The sequence below is a fragment of the Neolamprologus brichardi genome, chromosome 22, assembly GCF_056152115.1.
Source record: "Neolamprologus brichardi isolate AB-2024 chromosome 22, ASM5615211v1, whole genome shotgun sequence".
Taxonomy (NCBI): domain Eukaryota; kingdom Metazoa; phylum Chordata; class Actinopteri; order Cichliformes; family Cichlidae; genus Neolamprologus; species Neolamprologus brichardi.
The window spans coordinates 17,500,893-17,518,030 of NC_142124.1; the positions used below are offsets into that span (position 1 = coordinate 17,500,893).

A 17,138-nucleotide genomic window follows, 5' to 3' on the forward strand; every position below is an offset into this window, starting at 1 on the left:
GTTTGCCTCGCAGACAACATGGCAGCCTTGGAGAGCTCTGCTAAAAATAGACAAGTGATTGGTGCTGTGGCGATGCCGGCATGGGGCTCTTTTGAGGGAATGGCCTTTTACAAGCTGGGCAGTCATCATCATATTCATAGTGCATGGGAATGAAATGAAGTTTTAAGACTGAAATTTAAGACTGCAAATTTTCAACATTTTAAATCCCTAAACGAACACACGTCACAACAATAACTCCAAAACCAGTTTAAAGGTTTAAAGCTGCCCTTTAGTTTTCTACTTTTAACGTAAATACTCCCTCAGTTCCCCAAGGTAAACAAACACCAAACCCTATTTTTAACCCCACTGAGGTCCAAGAATAGCAGACATACGCCGGTCTGTTGCAGTCATAGACTGTATATAAAAGATGGGCACAGTCAGAGTTTCTGTGTCATAAAAGTGCCTATCTTTTTACCTGGTTAAATCACCATGGTAACTTACAGCAAGCGCATTTCCTAATCAAGAGCAGGTCCTGTTCAGCGTTTCAGTGATACCCATTGAGCCAGCTAATGCAAAGAAAGCCTGATGGTGGTGAACTTCCTTCCTTGACGCCTCAGGTCTGAAAAGCAAAGCCAGAGTAGAAGTGTTTCAAATCTGCATTCTCTCTAACGGACAGCAGGGGTTTACTTGTAAATGAGAGTCAGCATTATAGTAATAGAGGACAAGAGGATAAAGTCAAGTATGGTTTAGGACAGGCTTACCTTGTCATCTGCACCTTGCCCACCACATCTGATTTCAAAACAACAAGGCAGGGGCCATGTAAATGCACAGCTTGATGTTTCATAATGGGACTTTTCTAATGAATGCCCATCTACAGCCATCTTTTATAAACAGTATGGTAACAGTGTGGTGTAGCATCTAGGAATCAGTGAGGCTGAGTGTAGTTAGAAGTTTCCAGTAAGCTAGCTAGCTGACATGTTTTGAGGTAATTCTCAAAAGCTACAATTTCAGCACTGCTGAATATTGGTGGTGGTGAAGTTAGCCACTTCACACAAAGTTTAGACTAATATAAACAAAACAGCACAGGAAGCTTTAGACACAGACAAATAAATAAAAAAGATTAATAAACAATCTTGAGAATGTGCAACAACACTGAGTCTTCAGAGTTATCCAGGGCACAAGTTAGAATTAGGTCCAGGTAATGGGACCCCCATCTAAAGTTCCAGTTTCCAGTGCTAAGCACTGTCATAGTTTGAAGATGAGGAACAGGTATACCAACCAGAGTCCTCCCTGGACTATGCCTACTTCTACAAAAGACCTCAGACTATTAAGTAGGAATTTGGTCCAAAATGTTTTTTGTAGTAGGCTGTAACCATGTAAATGTCTGTCCCAACCTGACTCACTTTTCAAGTCAGATTCAAGTGGCCATTAGAAGAACTGCCCATTTTGGTGCTTATGTGTCTGTTAGTTCTTCACTACCTAACGTTTAGGGTGGTTGTGATTACTGGAAGGTCAGTGGATTGATTATCAACTCCTCCATGTGTTGAAGCATCCTTGGCCAAGATCCTGAACACTTAGTTGTTCCCTGTGTATCCATCGGAGTGTGAATATGTGTGCATGAATTTTATTTTAAAAAGTGCTTAGGTATAGATACAAGCCTTGTTTGCTTGTGTGTGATTGGGTGAATGAAACTTGTAGGAGAAAGTGCTCTGAAAGCTCAAACGGAGTAAAAAGGGGATATACGAGCAACATTACATGTAATGCATTGCCAGACTACACAACATTCTCCACAAGCAAAAACTACAGATTTCTTTAATCCTTTGAAAGCTTGCCACTCCTTCTGTGACTCTTTCTTTAGTTTTTTTTTTCCAGTGTAGGTATTTATAACAAGTTTCTAATAAGAAAGCATTACCACTTTAAGGAGCACCTCCACCCACAAGATATAAAACCTCCACCTGTTTTCACAGAGCAGTCCCTTCTGTCATCCTAAACTCTGAGGCCATTTCAAACTCCAGCTAGAGGAGGGTTGCAGCTGTGGATCATCCTTTTTTAATAAAGTAACAGCTTTAATCTTGTTACGGCATGATGTCAGGTGCTTTGGCTGCTGTTAATTTCACCCATAAGGCCTTGCTGCGTCCATGCTGTGTCACGGTCAACACTCACAGTAATGTGACCCAGTTTCATGTTTCAGTGGCGACCAAAATGCTCCTCTGAGTAGAATGAAAGACGTCAGAAAGCGAGCAGCTAACTCTTCCTAACATGACTTATTGATTAGAGCAGGGATTAATCATTGATAGGCCTCGACTTGATTAGTATCCATGGTTACTCAATCTGGGCGTGACTAACTCCAGTGTTTCATAACGTGGTTTCATATGGGACCACGCACACTCAGACTTACAGAGTCACATATTTATGTTCAAACATAAATAAACACAATTTTTCACAATCATTTCAGAAATTATGAAAACCTGTTAAAAATATAATTTTGCTATTCTTATGTTTATAACAGGTTTTTTTTTTAATATCCATGGTCAACTTTGTTTTCATTTCATAACCTTTCATGGCAGTGGCCTCATTTGAAAGACCTTCTTGGTTTGGACACGGACACAGCTGCTTCTATTTAGTTTGACAAGGGTGCTCTTCACTAACCCATCTTAATTTAATTAAGTTTTATTTATATAGCACGAAATCACAACAACAGTCACCTCAGGGTGCTTTATATTGTAAAGACCCTACAATAATACAGAGGAAACCCCAATAATCCAATGACCCCTATTAGCAAGCACTTGGCGACAGTGAGGCCTGTATTTGTATTGAGCTTTTACTTAGTCGCTAAGGACCCCAAAGCACTTTACACTACATTCAGTCATACACCCATTCACACACTGGTGATGGTAAGCCACAGCTGCCCTGGGGCGTACTGACAGAGGCGAGGCTGCCGGACACTGGCGCCACCGGGCCCTCTGACCACCACCAGTAGGCAACAGGTGAAGTGTCTTGCCCAAGGACACAACGACCGAGACTGTCGGAGCCGGGGCTCGAACCGGCAACCTTCCAATTACAAGATGAACTGCCAACTCTTGAGCCACGATCGCCCCGGAAAGCTGTGTTGGAAAGCTGTGTTGAGCAGGTCTGAGTCGATCCAAGTAGGTACTAATGGAAAAGGGGCCCATAAACCAAAATAAATTGTATATTTCATTTTTAAGAAATAGATTACAATACAATTACATGCTAAATAAAATACAATCAATACTAAAATATAAGATATATAATATCTAATGTAATTAATATTGAATTATTTTTATTTTATTTGTCAAAAGGATAAATAAACAATCCATTTTCAAAAAATAGAATTCTGTGGCAATTATTTCATGGTTCAGGCTAAAGGGTTATTGGGCAGCTTAAGCTCCCAGAAATAGAGTTAATGGTTTGAACCCAAACTGGGGTCTTTCACATAGAGTATTGGTCAGTCCAGTGAGCACTGTCAAACAAATTCTTTTGTTTCTGGCAAAGAGAAACTACCAACTGTTGTCAATCTCCATCAAAAATGAGAAGTTAATAGGTTTATGTGTGGTCAAATCACACTGTAGAACAGGGGTAGCTGTTCAACACCATTAATTAAAAAGTGTACATTTACTTCCCATCACAATTAAATGATAGCAAATTTGCATTAGCATTAGCATTTTACTTGCTACTGTTATTGACGGTTTAATTGTTTACTAAGCAGCCTGTAGTCACACTCCCTGACCACTCCCCCCGGCATGCACGCCAATCATATTCTTTTGTTTATAACAAACTCTGGATTTTCATACATATCAAAGCAGAAATCTGTTAACAGTAGACTGAGGTGTATTTGTGGAGAAAGACCAGTAACCACAGCATGTGTTTCTGTAAACAAAAGACAAGCAGCCTTCTTAAATATCGAACATTTTATTCCAATTTGAGAAAATTAAGTTGATATTCTGAAGTAAAGGTTTTAATATCAACAGGACCTTTGCATTTAATAATAACACTTTACATGCCCTCATCCAGTGACAATGAAAAGCTTCATTAAACTTTTTTTTGTTGTTTATTTTATTTCCCTTGTAAGAAAGAGTTCAAGTATAAAAATTCCCAACAGTGTAAAATTGCCCATCTGATGAATATGAAGCAAAAAAAGAGCACAGCTACTGAAACCTCGACAACAGCTATACATTCTAGTAGAGAAAAGCAGCTTTTTTTTTGCTTCTTTTTACCAAAAAGAAAAAAAAAGATTAGTTTTTCCTCTTCTCTAAACATAGAAGAGGCAGAGTACTGTCTGCATTCAAGGAGGCCTGCATTTAAATAAAGTTCTTCCATACAAAAAGGCATGAAGCTGATATTTAATGTCATGTTCTGAAGAATCAAAAAAGATAAAAAATAGAAGTACAGTGCACATTTTTAAATAACTCCTACATCAACATTTTGGTTGATTATGTTATTATTAATAATAATAATAATGATAATAATGATAATAAAACTAATCAATAACTTATATATGCCTTGAGATGAGTACATCATATTATTAATACAGTACCGCCACTAAGTCTCTACTCTCAGAGTGTCAACATAGTCAACCCTCAAAAATAAATATCTTAAATAGTAGATTTATCTCTCTCTCTTTTTTTTTTTCTTTTTTTTTTTTTTTTTTTACATTTTTTTCTCTGTTAAATAGCAGTAAAAATGTAAGGCACATTTAAGAGAGATCAACACAACGTCAAAGAGGAAACCCACATCCTCCCACCCCACCTGGTGTTCTTGACAGACATGAGGCAGGCCAGTTGTCGGGGTGGCTTTGGTGAAAGTGTTTGTGAGTGCGTACCTGACTACAGCAGCACAGAGGTGGAAATGCTGACGGGGGCAGTGCTGAATGACCGGGGTGGAGGACGAGTCGAGTGGGGTGGGGGTGGGGGTTAAAGTTGGTTCCCAAAGGGCTCGGCCGGGGATTAAAATGTGACAACTCAACAAACGAGCACAAGTGAAGCGTTCTTTCCAGAGTGATCCGTCTGTGTGGCGCTGGAGCTGGCTCTGTCCAACCCCCCCACCCCCACCAGCAGCTGCTGCTGCTCTCCCTCTTTCTGCTTCTCTCAAAAGCGGAGCCAGAGAGAAGCACGACTGCGCTTGCCTTTGTCTTTGACTGCTATGTGTGCAGCTCTGGATGTATGTTGTCAGTTTACATATGAGCGAAACGTGGAAAAGCAACAGATTTAGTGTTTCTCATTGTCCGAAGCCATTTTTCAGTCTCTTTCCTTTTGTCAGTGCCTTTGTTTTATTTGCCAAGTCCCCCCTTTTTTTCAGTCCAAGAGTCAAGTCAGAGTTGATGACATTTTCAGTTTCTTTTCTTTGTTTCTTTGTCTCATAGTGATTTGTTTGCTTTGCATAGGTCAAGAGGTTGAGAGACACAGAGTTTTTAAAAAAAAGGGACATTCAGCATCAGGAAGATAATAAGGTAGTTCTTCAAATGTTTGTGACACGGCGAGTCACACAAAATAATAGCTAACACAGTGGAAACCGTTCCATTTCCCTGATTATCAGAAAATATCAACTTCCAAAAATGCACTTGAAAAGACAAAAAGAACAAGCAGAGCCCTCAGTGTTTAATAATAACAAATAATAAATATAAATGTTATGAGGGCATTAAATAACCTAACAAGAGGAAAAAAAGGAGTATTTTCCTAAAAACTAACGTTAAAGACAGCAATAGGACCTATACCAACCACAGGGATTAGTTCCTGGATCTCTAAAAATAAGTACTGTACTACAATGATAATAGTAATGATAATAATAATCATGGTAATAATAACAACAACAACAATAATGATAATAATAATAGAAAACCATTTTCATTATTTGTCCTGCGGCTTTTTTTCGTTTTCTGTTTTTTCATTTTTTTTGGTTGAAGCACAGCAAGTTGAAAAGTTACTGTAAAAAGTTCCCACCTCACCATCATCACCATCATCATCATCATCATCATCATCACCTTTTTAAAGCAACTCTGCTTCTGAGCTGTTGACACGCCACACCCTTAACGCCACTCCCTCTCTTTTTTTTCTTTTTTTTTTAACAGATCAGCTGTAGCTGGGGTGGGCCTCCTCCTTGCTCTGCATGTCCAGCACTTGCAGGACCTGCTATTGCATGCGGTCAGCTTGCAATTGCTGAGGCTGGTACTGGCCAAAGGCTGCGGCTGCAGCAGCGGCTGAGCCCGGGGCAGCGGTGGCCAAAGGTTGCTGGACAGCATAGCCGTATCCGGCAGTGGCCACGTAGCCTGTGGCCGCTGGGGAGGCGGTGTAAGGATATTGCTCGTAAGCGGCGGCGGCAGCGGCGGCAGCGTTGGCTGCTGCAGCAGAATACTGTGCATAGGCGGCTCCGGTGTAGTCGATGTAGGGGGATGAGGCAGTGGGAGGCGCAGCGGCTGCAGGCTGCACATGAGGGATGACCACACTAGGCTGAACGAAGGCCTGAGGATACACATAGTGGGCCGGGATGCTGTGGGAGAAACACACAGATGTGACAGTTGTTTGATTCAGTGCCAAACATTAAAAAGACAGTAAGACCCAACCCCCCAAAAACCCAACTCCACCACACTGCGGCCAAGCGCCCTCCCACCACCCAGACCCAGTCCAGTTCACCAGTCAAGAAGAGCAAGGAAATGCCTGCTAGTAAGGATTAGAACAATATAGGGTTGCCAAAATAGAAAAAGTTTGACTAGAAAATAAGACTAGAACGTGAGAAAATCTTTCAACACCCAGACTTTCTTTTCTTTGTTTCCCTTCTTAATTAAAAAAAATTACTTTTGTATGATTACATCTAGATGAAGTACTGACATCATCTTCTCTATGAGGCAGAGCACGAGGGGCATGTTTGAGTTTGCGTTGTGGAGACAAAACAGAAAGAAGAGGGTTGAGATTTGTAGCCTTGCAGCTCATCGATGGTCAATTTGTACATTAACTCCTGTGCTGTCCCCTGCCTACTGGAGGGAGAGCAGGGGCAGCGGGGTTCGGGTGGCTTACAGTGGCAGGGGGTGGGGTGTGTGTGTGTGAACAGAGTAGATGAGCCCAGGGAAGCTTTGTGAAAATGTCACTGCCACTTTGACAGCTGGACAGTTTTAAAAAGGGACGCTGCTGGCCATTTCCCCCTCTGTGTCGGGACAATGAGCCACGGAGGCTGTGGGGGGAGTTGGGACTAGGCTCTGCACTGAGAGGGATGTTTCGATTAAATAAACAATTCTGAACAATGAGCACATTCTGCCCTCCATGACATAGCCATATCCCAGCCCCCAGTCTCTATAAGGTCTGGAAACTCAGCTGCACAGCAAGCAGGAAGGGAGTTTTTATAATTGACACCATTCTGAATGAGAGAAGTGAAAAATCAACTTTTTTAGTAAGAAGCAAAAATAAGAAATGTTCCCTTTTTGATATCCCCTCTCCTTGAATTGAACTCAAACGAAGTGAGAAAACAGAATTCCAGTAACAGCCGCGCATCTAACTTTAAATAACGATTGCTGTTAAATCTGTTGAAGAAAAATCTGCACAATCAGTGGATATCAGGTGGTCACTTTATCGTCTGGATTGAGAGAGAAAACAATCAGAAAGTTAAAAAAAAAAGTGGGATCTATCGTGGCAACCCTATTGTGAGCACTCCATTATCCAAATCCAATCCACATCCCAACCGAAAACAGTGGACCAGGAAAAACAGGAGAGAGCATAAAGAGCAAAGTGTCAGAGAGGAGGATATATAGGAAAAAAAACATTTCACAAAAGCAACAACCATGACGAGGGCACAGCACAATCACTCAACTGAAAAAAGACATGAAAAGCAAAGGGGTGGAAATGTGAAGGGATGGTGTTGCTGTTACTAAAGATACCCACATAAGAGCATTTTTGAAGGCCAGTAAGACAATTTCTATCCTGAAAAGATTCTTTGTTTTTTTCAGAGTTAAACTAATTAGAAAACCTTCTGAGGCAGCATTTTCAGTATCATGTGATTCAAAAAACTCACTTTGAAAATGGCACTAAAGAAACTCAGTGGGCTCAGTAAGGCTTTAGATATTTTACTGGCCTAATAAATAAAAAAAAATATAGCAGCACTGGTGCAGAGAGATGTTTACAGGCTGTTATCTCGTGTGAAATCACTGAATTATCAACAGAGAGGAAAGACGTCATATGGCAGGCGTGGAAGATTCGCCCACTGCTCGACTCCTCAATTGTGCAAGTATTTGCTGGTCTAACACACTCAAAAAAAACCCCCAAAAAACAAATCAACTAATTAATTAAGTGTAAGTTTTCCATTTAATTTTGTTACATGAGTATAATTAAGGGATTCTGGTCCAATGAAATTTACTTAATTGGCATTCATTCAGTTTATACTAAGCAAATTATACTTAATTGTTAACTATTTTAATAAAGAAACCTCTTATATATTTCAGTTGCATTTTATTCAAAGTTACTACTTTATGTTTATTGAGTTTGGTTTTTGGGGGGGCGGTTTGAGTGTACCGATCAACAAACACATTGTAACTCTGTTTGCACAGTTGATGCCAGGATTTGAATTAATCAATTAAAAAGGCAGCAGCTGACCCACAGGTGCACTGTGTGAAAAGCACAGCAAATAAGCCCCTAACAGGACTTCAGATCTCATGTTAGTACTAGATCTATAATAATATAATTCGATAATCTAAGCACTATGCATGCATAGAGTGCTGTGCTCTGAAAATGCATTGTGCAAGACAGCAAATCTAATAATCTCATAATGTGATATTCGCATCTTTGCGCACACTTTCTAATATTTGTCTGACTCCTAGATCTTATTGCAGTTACATTATTAAATCTGTATTACAAGATACTGGTGGTGCTGAGCTGTATAAGTTGGTATAGACTGAATAACACACACAGATATACACATAGCATAAGCGGTGTTTTCGGCCATAGGAAGCGAAGCTCTGCCTCATTAAAATAAACAAACTAAAAACGGCTTTTCTCTGTGCAGATGGTCATAAAACAAGAGCATTTAAGTTATCCCAGTCTATTCCCAGTATATGTAGCTGATTTGTGCAGGTATGCTGGTCTGACTGTTCCTGTGTGTGTGTTTCTTTATTGGAAAGCCCCAGTAGTCAATAAAGTTCAAGGCTAAATAAAGGTTGTCTTCCAGCCTGCATGCTGTCTGCCATGTGGACTTGTTCGTTATCAAAGTGCGAGAGGTTGACGTCACGAACATTTCCTAATTTAAAGAGTTGTTACGACCAAGCTGACTGTGATTCTGATGCACTTAAGTATTTGTAACATAGTCATAATCCAAACACAGATGGCTACCTGGATAAAGTTACTGTGCGAAACCTTCACCAGTCACTCTGTGTGGACGTATTAACAGCAACAGCAGCAGCACAGATACATCTTCTGAGCGTGCAGAGAAGAACTTCAGTTTTTGAGCTGCTGGATGTAAAAGGATGATCAGCTGTGATCGTTTGTCTCTTAAAAAAAAAATTGTGAAAATGCAAACTTCAAGGGGGCATCAATCAAAAGAGGTTCTTTGATTCATTTCAAAAGGAAGAGAGGACGCTGTTTGCCACGTTTTGTGATTTGCGAATTGTATCTTTCACCGGAGCTTTCATCCTAAGCCTCTCTCACTTTGAGTTTACTTCTAACAAATTTATTCCCTGCTGTGGAGATCGTGGCTGCAGTTACACACTAGTGTTTCTCTAAATCAGACTGAAGACTTCGGGTCAGCTGTTTACATGGAAGATAATTTATTAAGGCCTGGTGTTTATGTGGATATTAGAACTTAATCCGAGCAGTGTGATGTTCTCAAAGGTTATGAATGTAAATTTTCCTCAATGGCTGCCTTACATCTCTGGAGCTCCCTGAAGAAGATGGATATCTGTATAGTTACTGTTATTGTGTTAAAAACAGACTCTCTGCAGAGTCCCTTGTGGATAGAGTAGAAGTGTACGTCTCCACATATTTGTGGGGACAAGGACAGAAGGAACGCAAAGTGGGGCATGTGTAGGAAGAATGCAGCCAGAAAGTCATGAGGTTTAATTGTTTACTCGTTGCAGTTTTTCTTCTAATCTGTTTACGAGGTCTTCTGCTCCACAGCAGGTTTCTGCCTCCCCTGAGCTCGCTTTGTGATGCTTGTATTCAATCCAGTTTTATTTATATAGTCACAACAAATCACAACAACAGTGGTCTCCAGGCAGGCACTGAACTAGCTCCTACCGTTACTAACAGCTGAAGTAGTTAACATTCATAACACTGAACAGCACGTTTTAAAGAGGTCACCGAATCTTCATTTTCAACAACACTTAAGCATTAAACAGTTTTTGAGCCATTACTTCTGCTGTTGCAGGATGTGGTCAAAATCTTCCCAAGTTTGAAATTTTAATACCATGACAACCCTATTCACACAGATACATTTCCTCAGCTGGGGCGATATCTTTGCTGGTGCGATCGCCATAGCAATAATAGCTAATCATTACAAGGAAATCTGGCCAAGCATCAGTTAGCGATTAGCATTAGCCACACTAGCTTCTTTGTATATATACACCAGGCTGATTTTTGATAGCAACTTCTTTTATGTAATACTGAACTGCACAGGCAACCAAGTTGTTCTCTCAGTTAATGCTTTGGTGGATCATTTTAATACAGCTGACCTCGCTGGGGTTAAGGGCCACAACCAGCTGCAAATACCAAATACTTGAGACCTCTCTAAAAATGCTTATAACTGCCTATTTAAATAGTTCAAACACCATATATACCTTAAACTATCATCCTAAAACATTTGAAGGTCTTGGGATATTTTGTCGCCGCGCCCGTGTCTGCTGATGCCATTTCCCCATGTTGAGAAACACACCTTCTTTTTTAATCATAAAAAATGTATTTTGTCGTGAAAATAAAATCAGTTAGTTCCACAGAAAATCCAGAAAAACCGCAGGTGGGGGTCGACTGTAAAGATGATTTGATTGGCTAGCTCTTAACTTTCTCTGCACCATGTTCAAACTGAAGGTGAAGTGACAGGGTTGGAGCCTGACACGTGTTCGTGAATTCTCCCCACCAGCCGCTGTCCCTGGAGTGGGTCATGCTAAATTCCCATTTGGAATTCACCTCCCAACCTCACCAGGTATGTGAAAAAAAGGAAAAAAGACAACACTGCCGCAAAGGTTATGCAAGCCTATCTGCTCACAGGACTATCAGAGGACAGCCACATTGACATCCTTTTTGGATTTGGAAAGCCACTGTGGGGAAAATACCATTTAATTAAGTAAATTTTCTTCACTAAAATCTGGACTTAATTCTAATGTACATGGAAAAAGACTTCTGTCCGTAATTTGCTTTCATAGATTAACAGTGTGCTTACATTTGTTCAGATATGAGTCATGTATGATTCATAACTTGTACAAATTCACATTAACGTCCTAAGACCCGAACTCTTCCACGGCGTGCATTTTTAATTTCTCTTTGATATTTGGGCTGATTGGGGCCTGATGAATGTAAAAACAAAGAATTGCCAGATTTTATTTTTTTTTACCTTATTTTTGTTTTTAAGAAAAATAGGAGCCACATATGAGGATATTTGTTTAAAAATTTGATAGAACAGTAGCAGCATAATGTCCGTGTAAGTGGACATCAGGCCCTTGTAGAGCAAAATTTAGTATTTTGGTCTAAATAACCGAAAATGTGATGTCCACATATTTGGACGCCAGGTCCTAGTTTTTTGAACTGAGTGGTTTCTGTCATATTTCAGGTCTGCTTATAGAACAAAGTGACTGGGTTTGCTTTAGATGTTCTCTGCCTCAGCTCATGATGGCTACCCTTGGAAAAACTCAGAACCTACTCTAATGGTTGTCAAACCATGCCTTTATTGAAATATACTGATGTGCAAAAACCTGTCATTAAGTGTACAGAGGAGACGTCAAAAGTCGACTTAATGGGGATAAAGAGTTAAAGGCTATATGTTAGGCCGGCCCCTAACACACTCACATGACCCTGTTTAAATGGACTCTTCCCTGCTCTTACATGACACACAACGACAGCTCGTGCACCCTCACTGGACCCCCTAACACAGACACACACACAGCTCAGCTTCATGCGACTGCATTGTCAGCATTCAGGGCTTTGTGTGGCACAATGGGTGCGCTTGTTTTCCTTAACACCACGAGCCCATGTGACGAAAGCTCGCTCTGAGAGAATAAGAGATAGAGAGAGAGAGACATCCAGACATTTGTTTGTGTCACAGTGGAGACTTTGGTGCTGACTGACTTGAGCTGGGTGCATGTGGACGTGTGCAGATGCACAGTGAGACCCCATAACCCCCGTATGTTCAGGTGTAGTCAGACACATATAAGCTCACATTTTAACTGGGATGCTTTCGGTTCATTCATAAGACATTCGCATCTCCCAATAGTGCGAAGAAAAGGAGGCTGAGAGACCACAAGAGGTAATTTCACAGTGAGTTGGTCTCTGCCGTGTTGTGTTAATGTAAGAAACAGCAGGAAGATGCACTGAGCACACGCAAGCAGTGATAGGCTTTGTTATTTTGAGGGGAAAGTGTGGGGTGGGGGGGGGAAGGGTGAAAGAAAGAAACTCCACACAGAAACGTCACCACTCACTCAAACAAGACAGCCAGAAGGAGGAGAAAGAAACATGTAACAGCAGATCCTGTTAAACAAAACAGATCAACCACAAGCTAAAAGCAATGATAATAATAATAATTTTAAAAAAATCTTCTCCTCTGCAAAGTAGACACGCTTCCACAAAAAGGAAAAAGAACACCCCACAAAAACAACAATCAGTCCAGTTTTTTTTTTCTTTTCTTTTTCTTTTTTTTTTTATCACTAAAGTAAAGAAAGCACACGGTTTAGCTAACAACACCACTTCATGACGGCACACAAAGCTAAGTTCTATTTAAATAAAATGAAAAAGAAGTCCAAACGAAACCCACGTACATGCATCTGTAATCACCATTTTGAGAGCTTGTTTGTGTGCGTTTGAGTCTACAGGTAATTCCTTTTCTCTGATCAGAACTATTCCACAAACCAGCACAGTTAGCTTAACCGAGAGCGAGCCTGTCGAACCAGAGAAAGATAGATAACATTGAGTGAGGCTGTAAAGTTTCCATCACTGTCCACTCAGCACACTCACACAAGAATGTATTTACACTCACACGTATTTCTGCAAACAGTCGAACTTAGGAAAAGCAGTTTTGACTGGAGGTTTTTTTTTTGGGTGGACAATCATTGGGGAAGAAAAGGTGTATTTATAGCTTACATTCCAACTCTGATGATTAGTCATCATTTATTCAAGGAAATGAATACATGTCGACTCGTTAGTCCTTACCCATAAGGCCTTTGGATGAATGCTGGGTGAATCTGGGGAACACCGAAGGTAAAACCTGCAAGACAAAATAACTTCAAATACAGACAAAAACTGACTTCTAGCAACAACTTGAAATTATATTTAAGATTCAAACCCTGAGGTACAAACAAACATCCTACTGGCTGGTCTTACCTGGCTGCATCACCCGAGGCTTGGCACCCAGGTATGCCAGGTTGACGTTGGCCTTCCTGCCATCGATGATCGGGTTGGGGTCCTTGCAGGCCCGATCTGCGGCTGCACGGTCTGCCATCGTCACCTGAGAGGAGGATAAACGAAGAGCTGAAGGACGTTTTTAAAGGCAGTTGAGGGTTCAATAATGATTGGAGCTTGTAAGAAAGAGGGAAACCACATGTTTCAAAGAAGTATAAGTGTGTGTGTGTGTGTGTGTGTGTGTGTGTGTGGCCTCCTTCTGTGTGCGCCTGTGTGGCCATCACTGACAGTGGCAGGTATTTGACAGCACACACACATTTATCACCCTCATGTGGATGTGATGAAACTTATCAGCAGTGAACGGTAGCCAGGCTGACCACCACAACCAAACCAAAGCCCTCAGTTCTCCTTTTACAGCCTTTAATTCTAATCAGAGGGATTCATGTGAGCTTGACCATAAGCATTATTTGGGAGACAATAAAGTAAAGGTAAATAATAAAATAAATATGATTTAGAAAGAGCAGTAAAGACAGGATCTAAGCAAACGTGAAGTTAAACGTTGATCCCAGCACACAAACGTAAATATTTCATTAAATCAAGGGTAGATAAGAAAAAAATTAGGTTACTTAAATAAAGGCTCAGGCTTGGCTTCCATATTTCTCTTTTTGGATAATTTTCTTACATGTATATGAAGGTTAGCTTAGTCAAACTATATGTATATGTACAAATAAAAAGATTTATTATTGAATAACCGTGAGTAGATGGTTGCTCGTCTCCAACCCCCCCCCCCCCCCCCCCCCCCAAAAAAAAACAAAAAAAAACAAACCAAAAACATTAAACACTTTGGTTCTCCGGTTTGATGGCAAGTCTTAGCAAGACTGTGTAAACTACCCTAAGAGGAAGAAACTGTGACCGTTTCAAAAAACCTGCTCTACAATATCAAGACATAATCGAGAGTTTTCTTTCAGCCCACCGCAGCTGCCACCGTGTGAACAGCTCCTTTAAAAAATGCGTGTCAGGGCGCATACCAGCGCGCAACAAGTTGGTGGGTGCGAGATTGCAACAGAAGCCAGTGACAAATTTAAGCAGGAGCTGCTTATCAAAACATAAACAACCCGTGACCCACAGATATATCAATGCTAGTCATGGTGTTGTGCAAGACAGCAACAGAAGCGAGCCTTAACAGAAGAAACGTGGTGACACGAATTTCTGGAACTTGCGCGAATAGACGCAAATAAACTCCCGTGGAAAGCTGTGGTGTTACTGAGTGATACTTACAAATCCATAACCTCTAGACTTGCCGGTCTGTCTGTCGGTAATGACCACTGCTTCTTCAATCTCACCAAAAACTTCAAAATATTTCCTGAGACTGGAATCCGTGGTGTGGTAGGGAAGACCCCCAACAAAGATCTTCGTATAGGTCGTGTCCTTTTGCGTGGTGTGCATCGTTAGTGCAAAAAAAAAATTCAATAAATAGAAACTATAAAAAAATAATAGTAGTAGTGCAATGTCTCCTTATCGATAATACTTTGGATGACTAGAGAGATAGAGAAAGAGAGAGAGAAAGTGAGAGATCAGTTGGCTCTAAAGTTTTTCAGAGGAGAAAAGAAGACAAAAGAAGCCTGGAGGTAGATTTAAGTTCGACAGTAAGAGGGTAGAAATATGGAGCGGATTGTCCCAAAGATACCAGCAGGTGTTTCCAGCTCTTCTTGGTAACTCTGCCGTCTAACTAAATAGGTTTGGGACCCATTCCTAAATGCGTTGCCTCTAACTCCACCCACTTTTTAGTTCCTCCCACCAGCGTGCACAAACAGCTGGGAAGTGCGGCTCAGTGTGAAACATTGGAGCTCCTTCACCACAAAGATCCGCGTTTAATGAACCATCAGGGCCCAACAAAACCCGATTCTACTGATGATACGTTTGGCACAAAAAGTACCTGTGACTCAGGAACAGCTCAAGTGAAAAATAATTTGGATGTTTGAGGGGTTTTTTCACCCTCCACAGTGTTTTAGTTCTCAGTTGAACTAATGTCAACTAATATGTGAGCTGAACTGATTAATTAAGTAGTGATCTCTCAGAAAAATAAAGTTATTTTAAGTACTTTGGACTCACAATGAACAAATAGCACTAACTTTAAACTCAAGTAAACCGTACTCACTTTCTACTGGCATTCTTTACGTTTTGACAGTTTATTGCAAATAAAGTTTTAGATATTTTACATTTATAGAATAAACTTCATTTATTTATTCACAAATAGAATGGGGGAAAAAGAGTTCAGCCCTTTTATAAACAACAGATCAACACCTTTGAGAAGATTCACAGTCCAGCTTGAATGGCTGGGACTACAGATGTGAATTAGTAGTTTGGTATAATCAGTATTGCTGTTTAATGGCATGCCTGTCCCTGTTGAATAAATAAGTAAAGAAAGAAGTCATGCACAATACGTGAGGTGTATGTCTTTAGAGAGTCTTAATTGTGTTGCTTCTTGAGTAGAAAGGTCATTAGTCCAGTGTAAAAAGTTTGAAACAGAGGTGTCAGTGTCCGATGAGGACATACTGATGCATCTCTCAATATCCTCCTGAACAGCCCAGAAGAGCTAATTTAACTCCGGTAATGTGAGAGTGAACTCTGCTGTTAATCATTCATGGTGCCTCACTTCTGCGAGCTGGCCTACATACGTACATCTATCCTACAGTGAGCAGATACATTTACGGTGGGAGCATTACCAAGTGCTGTTCATTCCTGTGTGGGAAGCCACTGATGACCAGTCTAAACTTTATGAAACACAGATCAGTAAAGATTACTAATCGCATTTTTATTCACCTCCAACCAAAATCTGTCTTCTTCCAGCTAAAAGAATGACAAGAGCCAGTGTTGCTGTCACCTCCGCCTGCAGGACGTCACATCACAATGAAATGCAACCTGATAAAGCGCCTTTCTGCCGTGTCTCCGTTCACTTGCTGTTTTATTAATGCAGCCACACGCCCTTAAAAGTCAGAATAAAGGGGGATTGATATCAGGTTTCTCAAGCTCAACAATGGGGATCCGGTTAGGTTGCATGCTCTTATTGTCTCTGCAGCATGCTGACTAGTCTGAATCCTCTAACAATATGCCGCCCCCCAATGAAAGCTTCATTTATTCTTTATCACCAGGAACCTTGAACCGCTGCAAACATTAAGTCCACTTTGTAAATGCTGTTTCCATATTGGCTGTTTTTAGAGAAATTAAAACTTAAAACATCTTTCAATCATTTGCCAGTCAGGCAAAGGAAAGTTGAAGGTCAAAGGTCAAGGAAACAGCTGAATGGCCACAGCAGTCACACTTGGGTTTCAGCCCTAACCTCTCATTCAAAAATATGTCTTGATGTTCTGGGTTTTTTGTGGCTAACCTCTAAAGCTTTTACATTTTATGGATTGTAATAAATGACTGATCACACACTTGTTTTTCACACACTCTCTGAACCATAAAAAACGAGAAAATGGGGATTTCCTACTTTGCCTTAAACACATCTTTTTACACCAAGCCCTTCCCCACATGTTGCCAAAAGCACTCATGGCTTGTCTTATAGAAGAGGCACGCTAACTCTTCTATAAGACAAGCTGCAACACACATTTAACCCACTGA

The 17,138-nt window shown here is 40.6% G+C and overlaps 1 protein-coding gene across 1 annotated transcript; it reads right to left on the reverse strand.

Moving 5' to 3' along the window:
- Window positions 1-3,890: 3,890 nt before the first annotated feature.
- Window positions 3,891-15,231, reverse strand: rbm24a (RNA binding motif protein 24a). Its single transcript, XM_006787823.2, has 4 exons — window positions 14,793-15,231; window positions 13,497-13,620; window positions 13,326-13,380; window positions 3,891-6,483 (listed from the first exon to the last, which is right to left on the reverse strand). Exons 1-4 carry the CDS (start codon window positions 14,958-14,960, stop codon window positions 6,126-6,128), a joined length of 705 nt encoding a protein of 234 aa, XP_006787886.1. The 5' UTR covers window positions 14,961-15,231; the 3' UTR covers window positions 3,891-6,125.
- Window positions 15,232-17,138: the final 1,907 nt, after the last annotated feature.